The 27,847-nt window shown below is 36.5% G+C and overlaps 2 protein-coding genes across 2 annotated transcripts in view; one reads left to right on the top strand and one right to left on the bottom strand.

Annotated features, from left to right (window-relative positions):
* LOC150076681 (tether containing UBX domain for GLUT4) overlaps nt 1-27,847 on the bottom strand; it is a 328,877-nt gene that overhangs the window by 247,812 nt on the left and 53,218 nt on the right. The window lies entirely within an intron of this gene.
* LOC150076682 (lysosomal cholesterol signaling protein-like) lies at nt 2,581-26,839 on the top strand. The gene is made up of 2 exons (XM_090386571.1): nt 2,581-2,680; nt 24,274-26,839. Exon 2 carries the CDS (start codon nt 24,299-24,301, stop codon nt 26,837-26,839), a length of 2,541 nt encoding a protein of 846 aa, XP_090242697.1. The 5' UTR covers nt 2,581-2,680; nt 24,274-24,298.

The raw sequence follows: 27,847 nt of genomic DNA, 5'->3' as shown, positions 1-27,847 counted from the left end.
AACAACTACTAGTTCCTTTGGGACCAGCGCATTCTGCCTTGGGGGTTGCGCGATGACCAAGTGCAGGCTCTGGCATTGATGTGGGCAGCTGAGAGCTTGATGGGCCCCTCAATTTAGTTCCTTCGAGGGCATCCACCCTGTCCTTCAAGCTCTCATATAGGCCCATAAGAACGCTGAGTTGCTGACTGATTTCGATACACTCCTTGCATCGCGCGCGCACACAAAGACATCCCCCATGGTAATATCATGTCCCGTACCTGAATGCTCCACAAACATCATGCAAGCTGTGCATTTTAGAAGGCTGTGATTCAGAAGGCAACTTTCCCCCTCAGTTCTCCTCTGAGCCACAGCACTTCCATTAGCTTGAGCCTTTTGTTTTGCTGCTCTGGTCTGAGTCATGATTTCTTTTAATTTAAATAAAATTTCAATTTCAGTTTATAACCCTAAGTTATCTCCCAACACAGTTATAACGGAATATATATTTTTAGTGTCAAGTATTAATTATGTCCGAGTTCCCTTTATATAACTTCCGTATCAGTTATTTATTAATTAATTATGTTACGTTTGTAATCTAAGTCCAATAATCTAAGTACAATTTAAATGCCAATGAAGTTCAACAAGTTTAATAGATTTTACCGATCACTGAAAATATTATAACATATACTATACTAACGTTATCTAGGTTCGATATATAACGATCGTATGAAAAAGACAGGGGCGGGAAATTACGAACGGTAAATCTATGGACACTTAAGTATTAATTAACTTTCAAATCTCGCTGTCTCAATTCAGAATAAACTAACGATCCTTACCAGGTCTATAAGCTACTTACAAAAAATAATTTGATGTAAAAAATATTCAATAAGCGGCTAAATATGGCTAAAAAACTTCTCGTTCAGCGGAGTTGCGACTTGTAACACGTGGATACCCTTACCGGGGTAAGGGTATCCACGTGTTATTTATTTACTATACTCCTAGCAATGGTATAAATGCAGCTATTACTACATCATGGAACAAGTAAACACAGCCCATGTATTTACTTGTTCCATGATGACTCCCAGTAGTCCTTGAAATCCCCAGGTTGCTGTTCATTCAGGCTGCTTCCGTCCATCTGCTTAGTTTGTCTAAGCAGATTAATACATTAATCTGTTTGGAACCATTAATCAGAACCTGATTAATGTATTATTTACTCTAACAATGAAAGTGAACTTTAACTATCAGCATCAATAAATAGTAAAAGTAAGAGGCTCAACATCAAATCCTGTTTGACGCTGAGCCTCACATATAAAGTTAAGTTTAAGAACAGAGCGATCTTAAATCACTCCTCAAGAAATGTCAAGGAGGTAAAAATTCTTTTATAGGTTGCTCTCAGCAATACCCCAATTTTTCTTTCTTAGCATACATTTTGCAACAGTTTTCATTCCTGAAAGTCTGTCTGGTCAGACTAGCAGTTTGGTTGTTGTCAATCTTTATTCTGAAGTATATTTTGCATCATTGTCTCCTTTCTCATTACCTGATACTTTAGAATGTGCTGAAATTCAGCACAAGAAAAAGTGTGATAATTTTGATGAGATTTGGTTTTAATATCATTCAAAAGATGATGGAACTCCTTGTTACTTTGCTATGCCTGTGCACTTAATGAATTTGTGTAAATCACATATTTTGTTATATTGCTGTATTCTGTGCATCCAATATTACTGATACTGAATATAACTGCAGAGAAATTGTTAAATTCAACTGGAAATGAGACTGAAATTGTATGAAGGGAGGTATGTATAATAAAAATAAAAAGTAAATAAACAAAATAAAAGCAAATTTTATTTAAATAAATTAATTTTTTGTACAAAACATTTAAATTAACTGTATAACAGTTATTTACAGTCTAAACCCATAAAACTGACATAATCTACTGCACAGATACAGATCAGTGTTTAAGTCTAAACCAGAGGCTCCCAAAGTAGTAGTAATAGTGGCATTTGATGCAAGAAAGCAAGTATATGAGCTTATGCCGCATCAGCCAAAAAAAGTGTGGGGCAGGGGTGTGCCCAACTTCATAAAAACACCTTGAAAAATACGTGTGGCCTCTGAGGGCATACTTGTAATATTTTTGGAGGGAAACAAGGCGTAAAAGTTTCGCAGCCCTCGTTTAAACCATTAAAAGGTAAGGGAATTAAATTATGGAAGGGGATCTGCTCATTGGTGTCACTGGGGAGAGGCACCACTTGCCTTAATCATGAAGAAAATTATTTTTATATTACATCATCTTTCACCAAACCCATGTGTTATAAACGCACATGCCCACTCTGCTCCTATAAAAAAAACGTCTGGCGACGACACACAAAAAATGCCGCTTAACCTCGGAAAATTGTAATTTTTATAGCTTCTGGAATACGGTTTATCCAATGTAATTTAACTGTAAATGTTGCAAAATAAAAAAATAAAAAAGATTTCTATATTTTCTTTCTAAATTTATTAAATAATTATATCTGTAATTAAAAATTGAAATAAACTACTCAAATACCATATTTGCATTTATTTATTGTATGCGCATTGCATACTGTCCGTCGCCAGGTGGTAACTGAACTATGAAGTGTTGCAGACGAAACGACAAGACAGCTCACGGCATTTTAAAGCTGGCAAAGTACATTCACAAGTATTTCATTTCTGGAGAAAGCATGAGGTAATTAAATCTTACTGTACTTATGCATATTCTAATATTAGTCTCAAATGATATATATTATTCAAAAAGCTCTAAGCATTAATAACGTACCGTTGCCGTGCTATTAAATTTTAGAATGGATTCCTCTAAACAACTAGATCGCTAACGGTCTACGTTTGTTTACGCAAGATATATTACCGTCCGTAATTTCCATCACCATTTACGTGGAAAGATGAAATATGGTGGTTTGACGTTGGTATCAATTTGATCCATAACGCGAACTTATTATTAAAATATTGATGATTAAGGGCATGTCATTCTTCTCTTTCTTGGCGGTTCCATTCCATCTATCTCTCTCTCGCTCGCTCGCTCCCTCCCTCAGGGTAACTCAGAAAATATCATTTCAACAGGTAATTGCAGCGTGCAAAAACGTAGGCATTATTACAATCTATCTTAAAATTACCATTTTAATAGAAATGTAATTTTCACATTTTGAAAAACAACAAAAAAATGCACTGCATTAAACGCCTAAATTGTTTTTTTATACAATATATTAATTTAAATTATTATGGCTAATTACTGTAAATGTCTGCAAAATCTAAATATACTGACACAGATTTAAGTCAAACTCTTCAAGAAAGGGTCAGTGTATGTAAATATTTTGTTTTTTGTAAAACGATCACAATTATGCATGCATATTTTCAAAAAGCTCTATTAAATTGAATGTTTATAATGCTTATGGTAAATCATGTTTTTATAATGTAGTTCCCAACTGTATATAAAAATTTTTGTTTTGAAAGGGCACAATGTACAGTTAGGTCAAAAAAACTAAACAGACAAATGGCCGAAATTCAGACGTTTGTTACTTTCTTTTGTGTTTACTGACCTCTGAATTGTTGATCCTGTTTCACAGTTCCACATGAATTGTAATTATGGTTCATTAACCCTCAATGCCCAAAAATTTTTTGTGGTCACACTATTATGCTTTTCAGTATTTTAGATAAGAGAAATACAAAACTGTTTAAATTTTTTGCTCTTAATAATATTAACCTTCTGCTAGCATGGGGTTAATAAAGAACTTTATACCGTATTTTCTGCTTTCATTTTGATATAGTAAGAATTATGAGACACCAAATTTTTGTTTGGCATTTAACAGATGCCAGATGGGCAAAAGCGCCTTATTTTCCTTCTATGCAACTCCTAATCCCATGTGGCAGCTGTTTAATCTTGTACAGCTTTGGTTTCACTGGCTAAATATGAACTGCTGACAAAAAAAATGTGGAATCTAGCAGATGTTACATCTGCTAGATGCCACACAAGCATTTTGGTTTCAATCTGGGAGAGGAATAGCTTTATTATCATTGGTTTCTTTCTATTTTTTTTTCCCCACTACAAACAGTGAGGGGGAGTAAAATTCTATTCCAGAGAGTATACCAACAGTAGGTTGTTGTTGTTATTTGGTTTTTAGGAGCATTAGCAACTAAGGCCATATTGCTCCGGGATATGCGGTGGTCATTCCCTGACCTTTCCGCATCCTCCGTATTTGGTGGTGACGGGCTCGAACTCCGGTCTAATCAAGAAGCGCATGCTATGCACTACTGCTCCTTCCCACCTGGCTACGGAGGCGCCTACCAACAGTAGGACCTCGCTGCATAGTTTGCATCTCTGAAAATTGACATTTTCAGAGGACATTTGAAATTGCCTTTTGTTAAACACAGTTTAGTCTTGGCTTCCAGGATATTTTTGTATAAAATATATTTTAATAAATCAAGAATATCCTCTTTCTGATTTTGTATTTCTTAAAATCCCCTTATCTTATTCTGTCAAATTCATTTAATTTCTGTCATTCTTTCAAATCCACAGATCACTCACAACTTTGACTTTTATTGAGATGCTTTACCTTTGAGACATTATACCTTTCCTAACAGTAAGTAATTTTCCTTGGTAATTTTTCATGGTTCCATCTGAGAGTTTTGCTATTACTTGTTAATTGTTTTTTTTTTCTTTTAGGAGCATTAGCAACTAAGGCCATATTGCTCCGGGATATGCGGTGGTCATTCCCTGACCTTTCCGTATTTGGTGGTGACGGGCTCGAACCCCGGTCTAATCAAGAAGCTATTACTTATGCCTTTACATGTTTATTTACCTCATAAGATACCACATAATTCAAACCACACGCCTAACACACCTGTTTTTAAATCAAGAATCCATCGGAGTGCTCTGTTAGAATTTATTTCCCTCTAGGTAATTTAGATCACAACTTTGTAATGGTCTTTTCTTCAATGGAGTTTCTATTCCATGGCTATTGACAGCCTCATGTTGTGTGGTATCACAAGAGTGCAAAATGGAATGATCTGTGTGATTTTTTTTTATCCTCTTTCCCTTAGTTGGTTGGTCTAGTCTTTTAAACCTTTTAATTCTAATATTTGCTCATATTGCATCAGTGAAAGTATGAAATGCTTTATTCCTCATTCTACCCTAAACCCTATCTAAATCATAGTTGTTCCAATAAATGTTCTAATGCTGTCCTAGATAAGAACATCATCATCTGCCATTTTCAGTCTACTACAGGATGAAGACCTCTCCAGAAACTTTCCAGTACCTTCTGTTTTATGCAATGGCCATCCATTTGAATTTGCTGTTGGTAACATCATCAGTTGGTCCCATTGTATAGAATTTAAATACAGTCTCAGACAACCGTAGTCGCCTTTACGAAAGCAAAAATCCTTCCCTTTACCCCTGATGGTAGTTACCTCTTTGAGTAAATCCCTTTTCAGCACACTGTGATCACTGCCACCTAGTGGTTCCTTTATCTGCAGATTCTTAATGCATGAAGAATTTGACGAATTTGAGGTATTGCTCAAAACATCAAAGGCAGATATTGTTGGGATTTCAGAGACGTGGTGTCACACAGATATAAGGAATGCAGAACTGGAATTTGGGGAGTGCAATGTCTACAGAGAGGATAGGAAGGGAGGAGGGGTTATGCTATTAGTTAAGAAACACAAAATCCAAGGAAGTGACGCCAGTTGACATCGCTGGACAGTGCAGTGTCGAGTCAGTTTGGTGTGACATAAGCATTGGGAGATCAAAATCGAGAGTAGGAGTGTGCATTAGGCCTAATGACTCTGATGAGTATAATAAGAAACTGTACAGAGAAATAGAGTGGGCCAGTAAATCAGAGTCTTATAATGGGGGATTTTAATTTCCCAGATATTGACTGGAATTTGGGGGCTGGTCACTCACACACTAGCAAGGCTTCTGTGGATTTATTGGATGATTGTTTTCTACATCAGCGTGTTCGGGAGGCAACTAGAGGAAGTAATACTCTTGATTTGATTATCAGTAGTGATTCTTCATGCATTAAGAATCTGCAGATAGAGGAACCACTAGGTGGCAGTGATCACAGTGTGCTGAAGTGGGATTTACTCAAACAGGTAACTACCATCCCGGGGTAAAGGGAAGGGTTATTGCTTTCGTAAAGGCAACTACAATGGTCTCAGACAGTATTTAAATTCTATACAGTGGGATCAACTGATGATGTTACCAACAGCAAATTCAAAATGGGAAGCATTCAAAGAACTTATCTTGGAAGCTACTAGGCTTTACATACCAACTAAGAAATATTGTTCAAGGTTTAGGCCAAAATGGATGTCAGATGAACTAATGAGGCATATGGCAGAGAAGAAAAATGCATGAGATACATACAAATTAACACGTGACACAGAAGCCTATGATAGATAAAAGTTGATCTGTAACCAAGTTACAAAGGAGGTTAGGTAGGCGAAGGCAGATTATGAGAAATCCTTGGCAAGGGTCAACTGTTGATGATCCTGCTCAGGTAGCTAACAAACAAAATGAATATTTTGCACCGACATTCACACATGAGGAGTTATTCAGCGAGGGGAATGCCAGAGGTGTATTCAACTCTGGCAGTAAGCTAGAGAATCTTGTAATAACTGAGAGTAAAGTGGAGGAGAAATTGTAGAAGATAAACACAAGAAAGGCACCTGGGGTGGATGGGATCTATCCAGTTATATTAAAGGAGGCAGCAAAGGAAGTAAGCAAACCCCTAGCCATAATTATGAGAGTTTCCTTGGACTCAGGGGAGGTACCCATGGACGGGAGATGTGCAAATGTGACCCCAATTCACAAAGGAGGATCAAAGGCTGACAAGTAATTATAGACCTGTGAGTTTAACTTCTGTTTCCGGAAAATTAATGGAGGCACTGGTTAAAGTAGCACTGCAGGATCATCTAGACAAGACTTCAGTTATAGCGCGGACACAGCATGGTTTTGTTAAGGGGAAGTCTTGTCTAACCAATTTGATTAGATACTATGATGCAGTCACAAAAGAACTGGATGCAGGGAATAACTTTGATATTATATACTTGGATCTTAGAAAGGCTTTTGATACTGTTGCACATGGAAGACTGCTGCACAAATTGGAGCAGTGTGGCATTGGAGGCAAATTGCTGCTATCGATAAAGGGGTGGTTGAGGGGGAGAAGACAAGAGAGTGGTAATCAACGGACACTGCTCATCGTGGACTAATGTTATTAGTGGAGTATCTCAGGGCTCACCTTTGGGTCCATTATTGTTTTCTGTATTCATAAATGATATTGATGATGGTATATCAAGCTTAATGTCAAAGTTTGCAGACGATACAAAGGTAGGCAGGGTTGTCAAGGACACTACTGACACTATGCTGCTGCAACAGGATCTGGAAAAGTTGAGCAAATGGGCTGAGATGTGGCAAATGAAGTTTAACATTGACAAATGTAAAGTACTACACATGGGAAACAGCAACCCCAGAGCAACGTATCAACTCTGTGGTACTACACTGACAGTGGTAGAGAATGAAAGGGACCTGGGAGTGGTTGTGCAGGCAGATATGAAGTTCACTGAGCAGTGCAGATGGGCTGCAAGAGTAGCTCATGGTGTATTGTCAATGATATATAGGAATTTTTCTAGCAGGGTTAAGGAGGTGATTATTCCCTTGTATAAGGCAATCGTCAGGCCACACCTAGAGTACTGTATACAGGTCGGGAGGCCTCATTTCAAGAAGGATGTAGAACTGCTGGAACGAGTACAGAGAAGGGCAACAAGATTAGTGAATGGAACAAAGGGGTGCTCTTACGAAGAAAGGCTTAAGTTTTGCGAATTACAGTGTCTGGAGACTAGGCACCAGCGAGGTGATCTGATAGAGGTGTACGGTTTGAGCATGCTCAATGCTGATGGGATTCTTCCTCTTGCTCAGAATCACCTGAGAGGGCATAAATTCAAATTGAGGAAAGACAGATGTAGGATAGATGGCGGAAATTTGCCTTTAGCCAGCGGGTGGTTGGTAGGTGGAACAGACTTCCATCCATTGTCGTGGAAGTTGATAGCCTAAATAAATTTAAGGCTCAGCTGGACAGGTATTTCGAACGAACAGAGGGGTGAAGTGGAAGTGGTTATTTTTACTTTATTTTTTTTGGCTGATGCTGCATAAGCTTGTTTTCTTGCATCAAATGCCTCTACTAATGCTAATGACTACTGATAATCAGATCATGAGTATTACTCCCTCTAGTTGCCTCCCGAACATGCTGATGTAGAAAAACAATCATCCAATAAATCCACAAAAGCCTTGCTAGTGTGTCAGGGACCAACCCACAAATTCCAGTCAATATCCAGGAAATTAAAATCCCCCATTATAAGACTCTCTGATTTACTGGCCCACTATTTCCCTGTACAGTTATTATTATACTCATCAGAGTCATTAGGCCTATAACATACTCCTACTCTCAATTTTGATCTCCCAATGCTTATGTTACACCAAACTGACCCGACATTGCACTATCCAGCGATGTCGACTGGCTGCACTTCCTTGGATTTTATATTTCTTAACTAATAGCATAACCTCGCCTCCCTTCCTATCCTGTGTATCCTTCCTGTACACATTGTACTCCTCAAAATCCAGTTCTGCATTTTTTATTCTGTGTGACACCACATCTCTGATATCCCAACAATATCTGCCTTTGATGTTTTGAGCAACACCTCAAATTCATCAAATTTATTTATCAATCTCCTAGCATTGGTGTATATGCAAGTATACATGCACCGGTTCCTATTCTTATCTACCTTAAAACAACCCATGTGTTTACTTGTACGGCAGTGATTCCCAGCAGTCTCTGACACACCCTGCATCCTGTTTTCCTGGCTGCTGCTCATTCCAATAGAAGCAGTGCAAGAATCACTTTCACCTCTGCCAGTGGCTACTGTGCCGACCGGGCTAGCCAGGTGGGTAAAGTACCTGCCTGGCAACCCAAAGGTCGCGGGTTCGAATCCCGCCTCGGGCTTGGATCAAAGTACTGCAAAAACCTTGGGAGGTGCACTATGGCCACAGAAGCCGATGCGCCAACAACTACCAAAAAAAAAAAAAAAAAAAGTGGCTACTGTTAATCTATTAGTGCTTGTATCCCCTCCTCAAGCTAGCAGTTTTCCGACCTACCTAACACTGCCTCGATAGCATCAGCAAATATTCTTGCACCCTTTCTATTTAAGTGTATCCCATCCCTGTAGAAGCAGTCTCCCCTGTTAACAAGTACAGACAAGGCTGAAAAAAATTCTACCCCTTGAGCCTCGCACAATATTTTCAAGGCCGTATTGATCGACAAGGCTCTCATCATATACTCACTCCTATCGTGTCTGGGCAGAATTGCAGACACTTTCAAATGCAACTCTAATTCACAGCTTTTTTTCAACAGTGACCTGTTATGTTGTTGTTTGTTATTTGGTTTTTAGGAGCATTAGCAACTAGGCCATATTGCTCCGGGGATATGCGGTGGTCATTCCTTGACCTTTCCGCATCCTCCATACCCATCCTCCTTGAACCTGGTCTAATCAAGAAGCATGTGCTACGCACTGCTGCTCCTGCCCACCTGGCTATGGAGGTGCCATAATGGTGACCTGTACTTGTTAAATAATTCCACCAGTCCCCTACTCTTAATATCATTAGTGCCAACGGGTACAACAATATCACCTTTTGTGCCCTTAAAATATATCTGCTCTAGACAAGATAGGAATTTTTTTCTCCAACCACTTGCTGTAGGTGATGGCAGATCACTACCTCCCCACCCCCCATTACTTCACAACTGATGTTGGGATCTCCAGTCTTCTTTTTCTTTCTGTATTTTTCAATATTCTTCCAAAAAACTTGTCCATGGTCTTGCTGACATTTCACCTTCCAGTTTAAGAATGCACTGCTCTGAATAAACAGCCATCACAGTACTAAATTTCTCAAATATCCACCACAAATTTTCAAATGTTGATTGCTAAGTAATTCTGTAGTGGGGAGAAGAAAATAGTTAACTTCAGCCCTACAACAGAGGCCAGTCTTATTTCTTGCAGAAAAAAAAATTTCTGGTTTTCCCATGCTTACCTTTAACAACACTTAGATTTCTAGACAAGATGACAATAACTTTAATGGGGATAACTCTGACTTCTAATCTTCCTTGGAAAAAGCATATCACTAATATTGGAAATAATTATGATATTCTTCTGCCTAATATTTTAAAAATACAGATTCTCTTTTTGTCTCGGCATTATCTTACTTCTAAATGGCTGACTTTGTACAAAAAGACCCTCCCCCATTCTATTCCATCAACTATACAGATGTGCAAGCATCTGTATAGTTTAAAAGAAATTAATTATCTCCATGCAATTGGTCTCTCAATAGTAATAGGAGGATTCCCCATCACAATGGGGGGGCCTCCTATTAAAAAATAGTCACTTGAAAGATTTGGGCATCACCTAACACAAAAACTTGTTCTTTCTCCATTTTAAAACCATCATACAAAAACATATGCAGCTATATATGGACAGTCAAACAGAAGACCACCAACTCTCATAATCTGTATTATTAATTGACTACATTCTCTGTTGCATAGTCCTAATTTCCTTATTTATGGTTTCTACAACTATTCCGTTGAATAGTAGCTTCTAAAATGACTGAACAGGATCTCAGGTCTACCAAATACAATCTCAAAATCTGTCCTGCTTGCCAACAAAAACATGCTACTAATGGCAGCACCATATCATTTCCAAGCTCATCCTTCCTCAACTGATGTTCAGATCCATCATTTCACTAAATATCTGGGATATTATTTCCAAACCCCTCAATCATGCAATAAAAGCTATACTAACCTACTCATCAGATTGCAATTGAAAGACATGGTTTCCCTGGATCATGTTTCCATTTAATTCCATTGAGGTATTTAATAGATTATCATTGACCCTCAGAATCTAGACAAAACATGCAGATATGCCATTCTTGCTGATAATTTTGCACTTAATTTATAATAAATTTTTGTCAGAAGTCAACCATCAGCCTCACCTCAGATCCACCCACTAAACATCCCCATGGGTGAAAATTGTTTTAGAGTGATTTATATCATACGAAACCTTGGACCAAGGAGACTCTTATCCCAAACTGGACTATATTCATATGGTTTATAGTTGTGTGTATAGATTTAAATCTTGCAGTAAGTGAAAAAAATATTTTCGCAACCATATATTGCATTTTTTTAAAAATTAATTATCATTCACGAAGAGGTTGTGTGTGTGTCATTATTAGCTATATGGTGCAAGGAATCCTGAGGCTTTTGCTGCACCAGCCAAAAAAAAATTTGAGTATCCTGAGAGAGAGAGAGAGAGAGAGAGGATGATGATATCCAGATCAGGACCCTGGGTGTGCCAAGCCCATACTCACCAGATTTTGAGCCCCTGGGGTTTTTTTTTTATATATACACACACACACAGCTTATTTTTTATTTTTTAAAACTTAATACCAACTGGAGAAATTTAATAAGAATTTAGAATATAAGTATTAGAGGTGAAAACTATACCCATGAGACCAAAGGGCCAAATATTTAGGTAATCTAAGTTGTACAACAGTGAAGTCCAACTTAGGTTACCTAAATATTTGGCCTCATGGGTATAGTTTTCACCTCTAATACTTATATTCTAAATTCTTATTAAATTTCTCCAGTTGTAAGCGATTTCTTCAATTTATCTAGTTGGTATTAAGTTTAAAAAAAATAAAAAAATAAGGTACAACAATGAAGTCCAACTTAGGTTACTTAAATATTTGGCCCTTTAGCCTCACCAAAGGGTATAGTTTTCACAGCTAATACTTATATTCTAAATTCTTATTAAATTTCTGCAGTTCTATGCAGTTTTAAAAAATAAGGTAATATACAGAATGATGTAATATTCAATCATTATTTTGATGGCATTATTAGATACACTTTCTATTCCTCAAATTCCAGATTCTTCTACATAATTTCATATATACACACACACACACACACACTATTGTAAGAGTATAATTGGTACTATATAGGTATTCACGAAGTGTATAAAACATTGGCATTAAAAGTACTCAGTGGGGCATAAAGCCAAAATAACCTATAAAGACTAAGATAGCCTGTGTTGGTTTACACTGCTATACCTTAGAAATAAACATAATTAGCAATAAAATAAAAATATATAAAATAATGATTATGCAGCTAATTATTGATAATCGGGTGCATTGAATGGCACTTTTTTGAGATCTAACACCTTTCAATATATCCCACCAATAATTAGCAAAGCCATCTGTTTCTGATTGTAACTGTAGTTACATCTTTAAGTAATTCCCACTTCAGTACATTGTAATCACTGTCAGCCAATGGTTCCTTTATTTGAAAATTCTTAATATATGAATAATCACTGCTGATAATCAGATCAAGAGTATTACTCCCTCTGGTTGCCTCTCAAACATGTTGCTGTAGGAAACAGTCATCCAATAAATCCATAAAAGGGGAATCCTTTAGGGACTTAATTTTTGGAGGCTACTAGGCTTTTCATTCCAACTAAGAAATACTGTTCGAGGTTTAGGCCTAAATGGATGTCAGATGAATTAATGAGGCTCGTGGCAGAGAAGAAAAATGTATGGTATGCATATAAAGTATCAGGTGACACAGGTGGCAGGTATAAACTAATCTATAATCAAGTCACAGAGGAGGTTAGGCAGGCAAAGGCAGATTACGAGAAATCTTTGGCAAAGGATGCAAAGAAAAATGCAAAGAGTTCTTTACTTATGTAAACTCTATAAGGAAATGGATGAATCAGATTGGACCACTTAACACAGAATGGTTGAGTGTTGATGATCATGCTCAGGTAGCTGATAAACTGAATGAGTATATTGCATCTACATTCACACATGAGGAGTTATTCAATGAGGGGAGTGCCAGATTTATGAAACTTAAACAGGGAGCTAAATGATTTTGTAATAACTGAGAGCAAAGTGGAGCATAAATTTTTGAAGTTAAACATAAGAAGGCACCTGGGGTGGCTGGATCTATCCAGTTATATTAAAGGAGAGTTGCTAGAATGAGTACAAAGAAGGGCAACAAGATTGGTGAGGGGGAAAGGGGGGTGCTCTTAACAAGAAAGGCTTAAGTTCTGCAAATTGTAGTGCCTGGAGAGTAGGCACCTGTGAGGTGATCTGATTGAGGTGTATAAGGCCTTGAATGAGTTGAGCAAGCTGAATGCTGATGGGATTCTTCCTCATACTAAGAACCTGAGGGGAACAGTTTCAAATTGAGGAAAGATAGTTGTAGAGTAGGTGTGCGGAAATTTGCCTTTAGCCAGTGGGTAGTTGATTGGTGGAACAGGCTTCCATCTTTTGTTGTGGAAGCTAATAGCCTAAATAAATTTAAGGTTGAGCTGGACAGGCATTTGGAAAGAATGGAGAGGTGAAATGGGAGGGGTTTTTTTTTTTTTTGGCTGATACTGCATAAGCTTGCTTTCTTGAATCGTATGCCTCTACTAATGCTAATATTTTATATATATAGTGTTTTAATAGTGTTTCATTGTATTACATTTCTTGATGTAACCTGCTTACCCACTAGCTGGATAAAGATGGTAAAGGTGTATTATTTCTTCAGAAATAAATTGATAATAATGATTTATTATTATAATTAATATCAAACAAGGTTAAGTTCGGTGAATTATTGTGCCTGACCCACAATGGACAAAGAATGGTCACCACAAGTAGCCAAAGGCAAGTTTCAAATTCTGACCTTTAAAACAAAAGAGTGAATAAATAAATCAGCAAATAGAAAAGCCCAATTCGTATAAGACAGTGGTTACACCACACCTTGACTACTGTACACAATTCTGGAAGCCTGATTTTAAGAAATGTGTAGATCTGTTGGAATGGGTGCAGAGAAGAGCAACAAGATTAGTCAATGGCAAAAAAGAGTACAGTACTCTTACCAAGAAAGACTTCAGTTCTACAAATTGCACCATCTAGAAACTAGCAACCTACAAAGAGACCTGATTGTTGTGTTTAAGGCTTTAAATGTAATGAGTAAATTGAATGCTGATGGTATCCTTACTCTTTCTCATAACATACATCAGGGAACCTAAATTTAAATTGACAAAGGATGGTTGCAGGATAGATTTGTGAAAATTTGTTTTTGACCAGCGAGTAACTAATTGTTGGAACACAATTGTTTGAGGTGTATAAGGCCTTGAATGGGTTGAGCACGCTCAATTCTGATGGGATCCTTGCACTTGTTCAGATTACGAACCTAAGGGGGCATAAATTCAAATTAAGAAAAGACAGATGTAGAATAGATGTGTGGAAATTTGCCTTTAGCCAGCAGGTGGTTAATTGCTGGAACAAACTTCCATATGTCGTTGTGGAAGTTGATAGGTTGAATAAATTTAAGGAAGAACTGGACAGGCATTTGGAGGGAATGGTGTGTGTTTTTTTTTTTTTTTTTTTTTTTTTGGCTGATGCTGCATAAGCACATACACTTGCTTTCTTGCATCACATGCCACTACTACTACTTCCATCTGCGGTTGTAGGTAGTTTGAATAAATTAAGTAAGAATTAGATAAATTATTAGAAGATACAGACAGATAATGATTTATTATTTATTTTTTTTTTTTTTTGGCTTGATACTGTATAAATTTTATTCTTTGCATCACTTTCCACTACTGATATGTAATCCAGTTCCTAATACACCAATTAAGGTTTAAGCAGGTGCATATGGTATTTGTTCCTCAACTGTGTCATTATTTTTTAATTATTAGAAGTATAAAAAAATTCTTGTTCAGTTTCAAGTAAATATGTGCTGCCCTACCTGTAGTATGTCAATTTTCCTTATAGTTTTGTGCTTTTGATTTTACCTGCTTTGTAGCCATGAAATTGACTTTAAAGCAGTAAGATGTGTGTGTGTGTGTGTGTGTGTGTGTGTGTGTGTGTGTGTGTGTGTGTGTGAGAGAAACAAGACTGTTGTTTCTAATGTTTGATCTTATTATGCAATAGCATTAGAATTAATGCCTAAATTTTTAAATTTTCCCATTTTCAACTATTTCTTGTCATTAAACCTCAAAAAAAAAAAAAAAAAAAAAAAATGCTGAAATTTATGTAATTTACAGTAGAAATTCAGTAATTCTGGGGTGGGAGCTTTTCTGAGCATGGATAGCCCTTGGTAGAAGGAATTTATTCTGTAACGATGATATTCACTTAAACATAGGATGTGGAAGAGTTTTTGCTAAATCCATTGAGGGATGCATTAAGGGTTCAGGGGGAAAGTGTTAGTTAGCATAAGATCACCTCAGGTCAGTGGCATGGGATAGAGTTACATTTCCTCTCTCTCTCTCACACACACACACACACACACACACACACACACACACACACACACACACACACACACACACACACACACACAGAGAGAAAGAGAGAGCACGAGCACTTGTGTGCAACCATTAATAACTTTAAACACTGAAAGGGAAAGTGTAATAGATGCAGACTCCTTCAGCAATATAAGACCATGTTGGAAAACACTTAAGAAATAAAGTAAATAACTTGTCTATACAGTAATTCCAGGAATATTGTGATATTCTCAATGTTCAACATGGTTATCTTGGGGAAAGTGATTACCACCATAAAGACTTTCTTCAACCTTTCCCATATACACACAGGGAAAACAGAAGGGGAGGAGATCAGTGGCAGTAAAATCACAGGTAGGCATGTGGTAAAAATATATTTCTCTCTCACACACAGAGAGAGAGAGAGAGAGAGAGAGAGAGAGAGAGAGAGCCTGTGTTAAAAGGGTAATTGTTTTAAGGTCATCTAAGCTTGCATATTGATATCTGTAGTACCCCACAGAACTGGCTCTATTAAAATCTCCTACTAGTAGTAAAGGGAGAGGAGCGCTTAATGAGATCAAAGTTGGTCTGGTAGTGTTATTCTCTGGAGACACTGCACAAGAACAAATTGTTAAGAGGGGCTATAATAGCCCTTATGTAGAGGTGCCTGTTCCTTCAGAAAGCACATCGTGTCCTGGAAAAGCTATTTTGCTTCCAGATGCCATTTTTATTGACATCAGCCAAACAAGAAATGTAGCTTGAAAAATTCAAGCTACTTTAGAGTGGTAAAATAAAGTCTACCTATATAGTGAGTGAATGAATCCAAAAGGCCAGTGAGTCATTGTCTCTTTGCAGGTTTAGGGTTTTCACCATAAAGAAAATAGAATAAATGGAAGAAAACTTTCAAAAGTGAAAACAGAAATGCCAGCGAGATGATGTCTTTGACTGGCTAAAGTGGTAATTTCAGTTGTTAAGTTCTGGCTTACAAACTGAAATTACCACTCTAAAGAAAATTGCTCAGGTTATATTTCAAGACTCATTTCCTGCTTGATCAGTGTCAACAAGAATATTTTCTTGTTGACAAACTCACAGAACCAACTTTTCATCTTCCTCATTTATTCATTCAACTGCCGTTTTCTGGAACAACCATCCTTCATATGTATTTCCTGAAAATTACAATCTACAGAAGTTCAAGTCAAATGTCAACAAATATCTTCTTTCGTCTTCTCAACCTCCAACCCAAGCATGGTACTAAGTACTATAGGTTCTAATACCTCTCGTGTTTGGGGGTTCACATAAAAAAAAAAAAAAAAAAACCCGGCCATGGGTGGGGACCTCATTTTCAGTGTAAATATTTTCCAAAGTAGTTTTTTTTTTTTTTTTTTTTTGATTTGGTAGTTGTTGGCGCATCGGCTTCTGTGGCCATATTGCACCTCCCAAGGTTTTGCAGTACTTTGATCCAAGCCCGAGGCGGGAATCGAACCCGCGACCTTTGGGTTGCCGGGCAGGTACTTTACCCACTCGGCTAGCCCGGTCGGCTCCAAAGTAGTGATAGAAATTTCTAATAATAAGTTTTTACAGATGAAGAAAAATATGTATCAATGTATGGATGAACAAACTCTCTAAAAACAAGTTTTTTTAAGAACCTATGTAGTGTTTGTACAGCCACCCTCCGACTTACATAAGAGTTGCATTCTGCGGAACTCTACGCAAGTCAGAATTTCCCTAAATTCTTATTGCAGTACTCGCAACTATGCACACTGAATTTGATTGAAGCAAAAAAGAAATGTTGATATAACATTAATATATATATTAACATTAAATTCTATTTAATGTTATATATATATATATATATATATATATATATACATACATATATATATATATACACACACCTAATTCTGTTTTTGCACGAACTTTTTTTACACGAATTTGGTTTAACACGAATTCAAAATAAATATTTCATTCTCTTTTTACGCGAGTCATTTTGATTTAACACGATTCCTATGAATTTTTTTTTGCCTAAATTCTAAGAAATTTTTTTTTATTTGTGGCATATTAGTATCATTTCTATATTACACGCATCAATAGATTGGATAACAGCTAGTGTTTGCGTTTTGAAACGCGTGCTTTTGCTTACCAATGTTTACGTCTAGGTATCTATGAATCATCAACGTTTTTATTAATTTTGTGCACATCTACGGTATTCGTGCATTGTATCTTCAGCAGACATGTAGTAGTAAGCTCTATTTCAAAGTGAAAGAATCTTTAGTGAAATTTGTGCACATATAAATTTATTAATTTTGCCGATAGTCAATAAATTGTAAGTTTACAAAATTTTCATACCTTTTTTTATTAATTATAACTGAGATATTTTTCGGTAGCCCTTATATAATGTCGAATAATTCGCCTATTACCAAAATGAAAAGGAAAGCGATTTCTTTGGAACTTAAAATTCAAATTTTAGATCGTCTTGCAACTGGACAAGGGGCTACGTCTGTAGGAAGGCATTTTGGTGTACATGAAGCTACCGTAAGAACTATTAAGAAAAATGAAGCTGCAATTAGGAAGTCGGTATGTTCTGGAACAAAAGTAAGTGTTAATTCATCATCATATACAAGAGATATTGTCAAGGAAAAAATGGAAAAGGCCCTGGTAATGTGGATAGAAGATCAATCACAAAAAAGAGTACCAGTAGATGGAAATGCCATCAAGCAAACAGCACTAAGAATTTACAGACAGATTAAAGAAAAGGAGCCAAGCACTTCATCTCAGTTAAACAGAAAGTATGAATTTTCTGCGAGTACAGGTTGGATGACAGGGTTTCTTAAAAGGAATGCTCTTCATAATATAAAAATTAAAGGTGAAACTGCATCTGCAGATGAATCGGCTGCTAAAGTATTCCAGCAGGAACTTGCAAAAATTATTGAAGATGGAGGATACACTCCTGATCAAGTGTGGAATGCAGATGAAACTGGTTTCTTCTGGAAACGAATGCCGAACAGAACGTATGTAGCCAAATCGCAGAAAACTGCTGGTGGTTTTAAGGTAGCTAAGGATCGTGTGACCTTATTATTTTCCTCCAACGCTTCAGGAGATCGTATGTTGAAACCACTGCTGGTAAATCGAGCCCTAAACCCACGTTCAATGAAAGGTGTAGATATCAATAAATTGCCTGTTCACTGGATGGCAAACAAGAAGGCCTGGGTGACCACTACTATTTTTACAGAATGGTTCAACAAATGTTTCGTCCCAGAAGTCAGATGTTATTTGAATTTGAAAGGTCTCGAATTTAAAGTTCTTCTGATTCTTGACAATGCACCCGGCCATCCTGTCTTGGAACACCCAAACGTACAAATTTTATTTCTGCCACCTAATACTACATCTTTGATACAACCGCTAGACCAAGGTATAATTGCGACAATTAAAACATACTACGTAAAACGAACATTCCAACACGTTTTGGACAAACTGAATGATGAAACACTAACAGTCATTGATGTGTGGAAGAAATTCTCAATTATGGATTGTATCAATCAAGTTGGATTAGCGTTAACTGAATTAAAACCAGCAACTTTAAATGCGTGTTGGAAAGCGGTTTGGCCACAATGTGTAAAAAGCAAAGATCCCATCATCCCTAATACGACCGAATTTCCCAACATCATTACAATGGCACACAAAATTGGTGGAGAAGGATTCGATGATCTATCGTTTGAAGATATTGATGAATTGTTAACCGACAAAGCCCTAAGCGAAGATGAAATATTAGAGGTTGTCCTTGGGACTCCTTATCCCACAGAACGTAGTGATAATGAAGAAAATGATCCTGTTCTAAATGCAGATTTAATAAAAGAAGGTCTGGAACTGGCTAGAAAATTAGGTAATCATTTTGTCAAACATGACCCTAATGAGGAACGCGCTGGGAAGTTTCAACGCGAACTGAAGTTGTTGACAGCCTCTTACAGAGAATTATATAACGGACTAACCAAAACACGAACACAACGATTAATAACTGAATTCGTTCGTAAAACCGGTGAAACATCAGCACCAGAGGAGATTCGTGCTGATTTTGCTGAAGAGATCACAGAAAGAATTTCATTAATAGAGGAAGAAGACGATGTCCACAACATTTCTAGTGATGGCAGTGATATTCCAGTCGTACGCAAACGTATGCGCCGTTTATTATCAGAAAGTGGAAAATGAATAAAATCTTGTTATATGTAAAACAGATTTTTTTTGTTCATGAAGAATTTTTTTTCATTTCATATGCATACAAATTTATTTTCATACATTTTAATTACATATTATTACATGTGTATTTTGTTGAAATAAAATAATAAGCTTAAAACGAATATTTTATGTGTTTTTTTTTTTTAATTATTTTTACTGATTTTTTTAGATCCGGAACCAATCTTCTTTTCTTCCATAAATACAATGTCTTTTTTTTACACGTATTTTTCAGGAACGTATCTATCGTGTAAAAACAGAATTAGGTGTGTATATATATATATATAACATTAAATCCATCTTCGATATAGCACCTGATTGCAGTTTTGTGATCACTGTTGATCTTAAATGCATTGATCCTTTAACATGCTCTTTTATACATGCACTGTCCCTTAAAATAGTATTCACTGTTGAAGCAGCGAGACCTAATTCCGTGCAACAGATGACAAACTTTGTCCTGCTTCATACTTCTTAATTAATCATCTTCATTTCTATTTGACTTGGCACATTATAGCCTTGGACACTAATGCACCATAAAACCCTAAAACAACCAACCAACCAACTTCATTTCTAAATCAATTTTGTTTCATTTCCTAGTGAAACAAATTTTGTTTCACTGTCAGCACTTGCACTTTCCATTCATCATTGTAATAAGTAAATAGGAATGAAGAGAAGATTCTGAAAATTTGTTTTTTATATGATTGAAGATTTCAGTGAAGGGGAACTCATTTCACCATAATACTGTAACATAAAAATCCACAGAATTCCAGTTATTGGTATTATTGCAAATGCAATAATATCACAAAGGCGTTCAAAATTGATTCTTATAATGGAACATATGATAATGATGAAAATGTAGTGCAATTTCCATTATAAAAACGACCTTTTAGAGAGATAAATAGCTTAGTTATATAGCAAAAATTTCAACTTCCAAGGTCTTGGAACGAATTACCAAAAAAAAAAAAAAAGTGATTGAGTTCACATTACGATATTTTCACGATACCGCCATTTATTCCTATGGGATGCAAAATACGTTTCCATGATTTTTTTAAGTTTGCAGCGGCAGGCAAACTTACGTAAAGTCGAATTTCCCTAAGTTGGTTATTACGTAAGCCGGGGAGTGCCTGTATTTATGTGTTATATATATTAAATGGGCATCAAATTCAAATATGGCCAGGAGCCTATTTCATCTTTAATCCATTCCTGTTTACGGAATCAAACCAACATTCACTAGCATTTCTGGAAAATTTCTTCAAATTTTGATACTCATACTAATTGCCTTCTCTTGAATTGCACTGGTCAACAGCTAAAATGTTTTGGAAATAAAATTTGTTAATTTCAACTAATATTAATGTGCTAAATATGAATATAACAGTTAAAATTGATTACCTCTAGTTTTGATGTACTATACATGTCACTTTCAGTGCATTTTTGGGGAGATTTGGCCTTGAGGTACAGTTTGCAGAAAAATTGCAGCCATTGATGCTGAGTCACTATTTCCTATCTAGATGTGTCAGTCAGTCTGAACTAGGCATCTGTCTGTGCTACACTTGTTTTGGGCTGAGCAAAAACTTAAAATTTAGCATGCCACGAGTGTGTAAATAGTTTGGATAATTTTTTTATGTTTGTGTTGAAGTGACATTTGCATCACTGAGGTGTGCCATTTCTCTGATAATAAAAAAGCATACAACTGTTATTTTTGCTGAGGACCAAGACAAAAGCTGGGCACCTCATATTTGCTACAATACTTGTGCTTCTAATCTCCACGGTTGATTAAATCACAAAGGTCACTCAATACCTTTTGCCACTGTGATATGGAGAGAGCCTTCAGTCATTTTTATATGGTGGTACCTCTTCAAGAAGAAAGAGTGGAACTTAAGCTACCTGAATATACCATCTGCTATTCAACCAGTACCCCATGGAGGACTTCCAGTTCGTGAGCTGTCAGCTGACATGTTTTAGAATCTGATGAATCTGATTTTCCACTACTAATACTATATAACTTGTGTTTCCTTTGGAAAGGTCTGATTTAAATCTCATTGATCCAAAAGAAACTGACTTATGTTGTTTAAAATGGGAATAGGTTAGTCAGTCTCAAATGGATGAACATGATTTTCACTTGATTTTCATTTTCAGCAGATTAACAGACAAACCAGCCCAAACACACAAATTAGCATTAGTAAAAGCACATAATACAAGAAAGCAAGCTTATACAGCATCAGCCAAAAAAAAAAAACCAACAACAACCTTCCCATTTCACTGGTCCATTCATTCCAAATGTTTGTCTAGTTCTGCCCTGAATTTATTTAAGCTATCAACTTCCACAACAACAGATCGAAGTTTGTTCCAGATATCAACTATCCAATGGCAGATGTGCAGAAGTTTGCCTTCAGCAAATTTCCACACATCTACTCTACAACTGTCTTTCCTCAATTTGAATCTATGCCCCCCTCAGGTTTGTAATCTGAGAAAGAGGAAGAATCCCATCAGCATTGAGCCTGTTCAATCCATTCAAGGCCTTACACACCACAATCAATCACCTCACAGGTACCTAGTCTCCAGAAGCTACAATTTGCAGAACAAGCCTTTCTTCATAAGAGGACCCCATTGTTCCCTTTACCAGTCTTGTTGCCCTTCTCTAGCAACTCTACATCCTTCCTAAAATGAAGCTCCCAGACCTGTATGCAGTACTCAAGGTGTGGCCTCATTCTAGCAACTCTACATCCTTCCTAAAATGAAGCTCCCAGACCTGTATGCAGTACTCAAGGTGTGGCCTGACCATTATTGCCTTATACAAGGGGAAAATCACCTCCTTATCCCTGCTTGCAAAATTCCTGTATATCATTGATAAGACCCCATAACCTATTCTGGCAGCCTCTCTGCACTGCTCAGAAAACTTCATAGCTGACTGCACAATTACCCCGGGACTCTTTCATTCTCCACTACTCTGAGTGTAACACCACATATTTGTTCATTTCTCTGGGGTTACCACTACCCATATGCAGTACTTTGCATTTGTCAATGTTAAACTTCACTTGCCACTGTGCCCATCTACCCAACTTTTGCAGATCCTGTTGCAGCAGCATACTGTCATTAACAACCCTACCACTTTGTATCATCTGTAAACTTTGACATTAAGCTTGATATACCTTCATCAATATCATTGATAAATATACAAAACAACAATGGGCCCGACACGGAACCCTGAGGGACACCACTAATAACATTAGTCCACGTAGAGCAGTACCCATTGATCACCACCCTGTGTCTCCTCCCACTAAACCACACTTTTATCCTTTGTAGCAACTTGCTCATTGCCATACTGCTCCAATTTGTACAGTAATCTTCCATGTGCAGCAGTGTCAAAAGCTTTCCTGAAATCCAAGTATATGATATCAAAATTATTTTTTGCATCCTGTTCCTTTGGGACCACATCATAGTATCCATTCAAATTGGTCAGACAAGACTTCCCCTTGACAAACCCATGCTGTATCTGAATTATTACTGCTGTCTTGTCTAAATGATCCTCCAATTGCTTCTTTAACCAGTTACTCCATTATTTTCCCTGGAACAGAAGTCAAACTAACAGGTCTGTAATTACTCGTGTCACCCTTTGATCCCCCTTTGTGAATTGGAGATACATTTGCACATCTCCAGTCCAAGGATGCTCTCATAATTATGGCTAAGGGTTTGCTTACTTCCTTTGCTGCCTCCTTTAATATAACTGGATAGATCTCATCCACCCATGTGCCTTCCTTATGTTCAACTTCAATAATTTCTCCTCCACTTTGCTCTTAGTTATTGCAAAATCATTTAACTCTGTTAGAGTTTGATGAACATCTAGCCCTTTCCTCCTTGAATAACTCCTCATGTGAATGTAGATGCAAAATACTGATTTAGTTTGGCAGCTATCTGAGAATGATCATCTACAGTCAAACATCGATCATCTATATTTCTCAGTTGGAACAAAAAGCCTAGTAGCTTCCAAAATTACTTCCTTGAATGCTTCCTAATTAGAATTTGCTGTTGGCAACATCATCAGTTGGTCCCACTGTATAGAACCTAAAAAATTTCTGAGACCACTGTAGTTGCTTTTACGAAAGCAAAAACCCCTTTACCCCAATGGTAGTTACATCTTTAAATCCCATATCAGTACACTATGATCACTGCCACCTAGTGGTTCCTTTTATCTGTAAATTCTTAATGCATGAATAATCACTGCTGATAATCAGATCAAGAGTGTTACTCCCTCTCTAACACACTGCTGTGGAAAACAATCATCCAATAAATCCACAAAAGCCTTGCTAGTGTGCGAGTGACCAATCTACAAGTTATGGGGGATTTTAACTTCCCAGATCAAATTTAACTTCCGATAAAATACAAGTGGTTAAGTCTCCAGACCCTGTCAAGATAGTGGCCTAAAGGGAATTAAGAATTGATAAAATCATACTGATGTTGTATGGTAACACAAATGCATTGTTACCTAAGTTGCTTTGCTACTAATTAAAATCCAGTCTTTCCCTCGGTTACTACTGAAGTATGCAGAATAACAAATTAAAGTTTAAAAACTGCAAAATATAGGATTTAATCATTTGAATGAAGCCTATGGCTAAATGTATCTATTTCACATATTTTTAAATATTGCATAATAACTAGTTTCTTATGTAATGTAATGTCTCTCGTTATTTTTTACAGGACCTAAGGAACTTTGCTTAGCACCATGAACGGGACATTTGAAAACAAAACTTCCATTGCTCCTGGAGAAGTACTGTATGATGATGTTCTACCAGCACTTGTTCAGTGCTTTGGAATAATTTTAATTGGTTACATTACAGGAAGAAGTGGCCTGCTTAGCAGTAGTGATACAAAGGGCTTACAGTTTTTCGTTCAGTATTTTACCTTGCCAGCTTTAATATTTTCTTCTCTTGCAACTGTAGATTTGAATAATGTCAACTGGAATTTTATTGGTTGCATTTTTCTTTCAAAAGCAGTAGTATTTATAACAGTAGCCTTACTGACCATGATACTAACAAAACCACTCCATATAGGAAAAGCTGGTTTGTATGGAATTTTTTCAACCCAGAGTAATGATTTTGCTCTTGGATATCCACTGTTAACATCACTTTATTCAAAACATCACTCAGATTATCCAAATCATGTCTACCTTCTTGCCCCAATTCAGCTTCTTATTTTAAATCCAGTTGGTATATTACTGATGGAAATGCACAAACAAAGGCATGCCTCAACAAAAAATATTGTTTGTAACCTTCTAAAGGGAATTTTTACTAATCCAATTATTGTTATGACTCTCGCAGGTGTTAGCGGAAACTTTGCATTTAATCATCAGGTACCATTACTGTTAAATAAAATTCTAAGTGTATTGGGATCTGCATTTCCAGCTACTGCACTGTTTTTGCTTGGAGTAACAATGGTAGGAAAAATGAATAGTGTAAAGGGAGAACTGTTCATAGTGCCAGCACTACTAGTTGGAGTCAAGATTCTAGTTCTTCCTATTTTAATCCAAAAGATGGTTACCCAGTTAGCAACTGGAAACAGTTCTGAGATACAGAGCTTAAGTAGCTTTGGTTTTCTCTATGGAACTTTTCCATGTGCCCCCACAGCTTTTATTTTTGCTAGTCAGTATGATATAGCTACGTCAGTAGTGGCAACTGGAATGGTAACCAGTACTTTACTTTCAGTACCATTAATGACTGCTTCAGCTAGTATGGTTACATTGACAGTTTCTGGTTTTGACTATTTTCACCATCATTTAATGCAGACTATTACTTATATTAGCATCATTAGTGTATTATGTTGTGTATGGGTAATTGTTTTATTCTTGATGAGTCACAAATGGAAAAATGTGACTCATGGTACAACATTATGCCTTATATGTGCTCAGTTGTTAACCGCTTTGGGAGGCACACTGTGGACTGTTCTTGATGAGAACTGTGACTGGAGATTCTATCTGCAGTATTCATTATCAATTGGTGGTGTTTTTGCATCTCGGATTTGGACAGCAATTCTTGCCCTAGTTTTAGCAATTCTGCACCGCAGAAGTTTATGCTTTGTACTACGTATAAGATTTGTTATAATTATAATGGGCTTCGGTATATCTCTACTTCTGGTAATTTTACTAGCAACAGATATTTTGGGCCATGTTCCACATAAGACAAACATGGATCCAAACTTTCAGCTGGGTAAGAGCCAAACTATTACTTCTTTCATAATTATTATAGCTAGCTTAGTTATTACTGTTATTAGTCTTATAATTCAACAGCGACATCAAACTAAGAAAAATTACCAGCTACTTGATACAGAAGCAAGTGACTGGAATAATGGTATTATGCAAGATAAAACTTGCTCACAGACAGCAGCTGTGGAAAGTTCCAGTCATCACTTGCCAGATATGGAAGATCTTGGTTCATGCTTTGGCCTACAAATGCCATCAGAAGATAAAAATCAAGCATGCAAGTCTGAAAATTTTTCCATCCAACAAACTTGTTATGAGAAAGAGATTCTAATTCCCCAAGAGAGCAAAAAGAAAAATTTGGATACATATGAACATAGTAGTAAACCTACTAATTCATTGATATGTGATTCACAATACCATTGTAGTCAACAGAACAGAAAACAGTGTACTTTACTTGTACAGCAGTATGAAGATAGACAAAATATCCAAGAAATTGGTAATGAAGATAGGCATCAGATTTTGCGTCATGTTGTGTTGCTGTTGCTCTTGTGCACATCTCTAATCATAGGTTTAACTATATGTCTGTGGAAGCTAGTAATGGATGCTACAGATGGAATTTTTATAGAACTAGAGTTTCTTGATGTAATTATGAATTATGGTCAGGGAATCTTTTCATTCATTGTATTTGGCTTTGATTCTGAGATATTAATTGGCCCTGTTATGCAACTTTGGAAAAAAATACATTCTGGTACAGAAAGGTTTACCCTACCAGATATAAATAATCTCTCACCAACAACTCAACATGTGTGTGAGCAGTTCTTGGCCTACCATTATGACAAGTGCATAGAGGTTCTCCCAAGTGATAAGAATGTTGGTTTGGAACTTTATACATCTGTTTTCTCAGGATGTGACTTTATAGACTGGCTGATAGCCGTGGGATTATCCCATAACCGGAAGGAAGCAGAAAACTATGGTCGGCACTTACTCTGTGGAAGAGTACTAGAACATGTTACAATGAAACTCCACTTCTTAGATAGTTCTCAGCTGTATAGATTTGTGTCCCACTGATTAGAATACAGAAATGTTTTTACTTTATGCCTTTGGTATAGTCATGTACAGTATTATACTGACCTCTCTCTCTCTCTCTCTGAAGGTAATTTTATGTTCAGAGAGATTATGCTTATATTTATTTATGTTCAAATAAACCTAGGTTCTGAGAACTGTATATATTCTCTGTCATCCTGTGACTGTAATAACCTATTCCAGCATCTAGCTATGAAAAATGTCTGTATTTAATTTACATAGCAAAACATTATGTACTGTATTAAAATTTTTTATAAAAATGTTAGCTTTGTTATTTATATCTTAATATAAATACCCTTCTTAATCTGAAAATTTCTGGAAAATCTAAAGCATTTTAACAAACATATTCCTACTGAAATCTTGCGATCACCAGCAAAACATAAATTAAACTTTCTTAAAATGCACTGAAAAATAAAATAATGAAAATTATATTTTTAAAATTTTCATTATACCTTATATAGTATTTATATTTAGTAGTAACAGTACGTGTAAAAATTACGTGTATATTTAGTAGTAACAGTAAGTGTAAAAATTTCACAATTGGTAACAGAGTTTTTCTCTAGCTGTCCTAAAGAAATGTAGTCTGTGTTTGGTCGTGAGCAGGTAAGCCAGTATATGTTGAACCCTTTCTTATTTCTATAATTATTCTTTTAAGGTAGGCAGCACTAGTAGAGAAAATTGGCCCGTTCTGTAAAATAAAACTAGTTGGATTTTTTACTATTCGGGATTTTTATATTTTCCCATGTTTCTGTACACCTAGAAAGAAATATCTTCAATTTGAGACCAAATTAGTTAGGCCTATTGTATGCAATGGCTGCAGCTAGCTGTACCTGTTGTGAAAATTTCGCAATTGGTAGTAGTTTTTCTCTAGCTGTCCTAAAGAAATGTAGTATCAATATATACATGTAAATGTATTCAGGATTGGTCTTTCAAAATGATCCTGATACATTTTCAGAAACACGAAAAGGGTTGTTTCTCCTTTGCTGCAAGGTA

Source organism: Mastigoproctus giganteus, chromosome 12 (genome assembly GCF_048544385.1).
Source record: "Mastigoproctus giganteus isolate SK-2022 chromosome 12, ASM4854438v1, whole genome shotgun sequence".
NCBI classification, from domain to species: domain Eukaryota; kingdom Metazoa; phylum Arthropoda; class Arachnida; order Uropygi; family Thelyphonidae; genus Mastigoproctus; species Mastigoproctus giganteus.
The sequence above is the reverse complement of the archived record's forward strand: the minus strand, read 5'-3'. Positions and strand labels throughout refer to the sequence as shown.

Bases quoted from the DNA above. Each gene is read 5' to 3' on its own strand.
- LOC150076682 (XM_090386571.1), top strand. From the start codon at position 24,299: ATGAACGGGACATTTGAAAACAAAACTTCCATTGCTCCTGGAGAAGTA.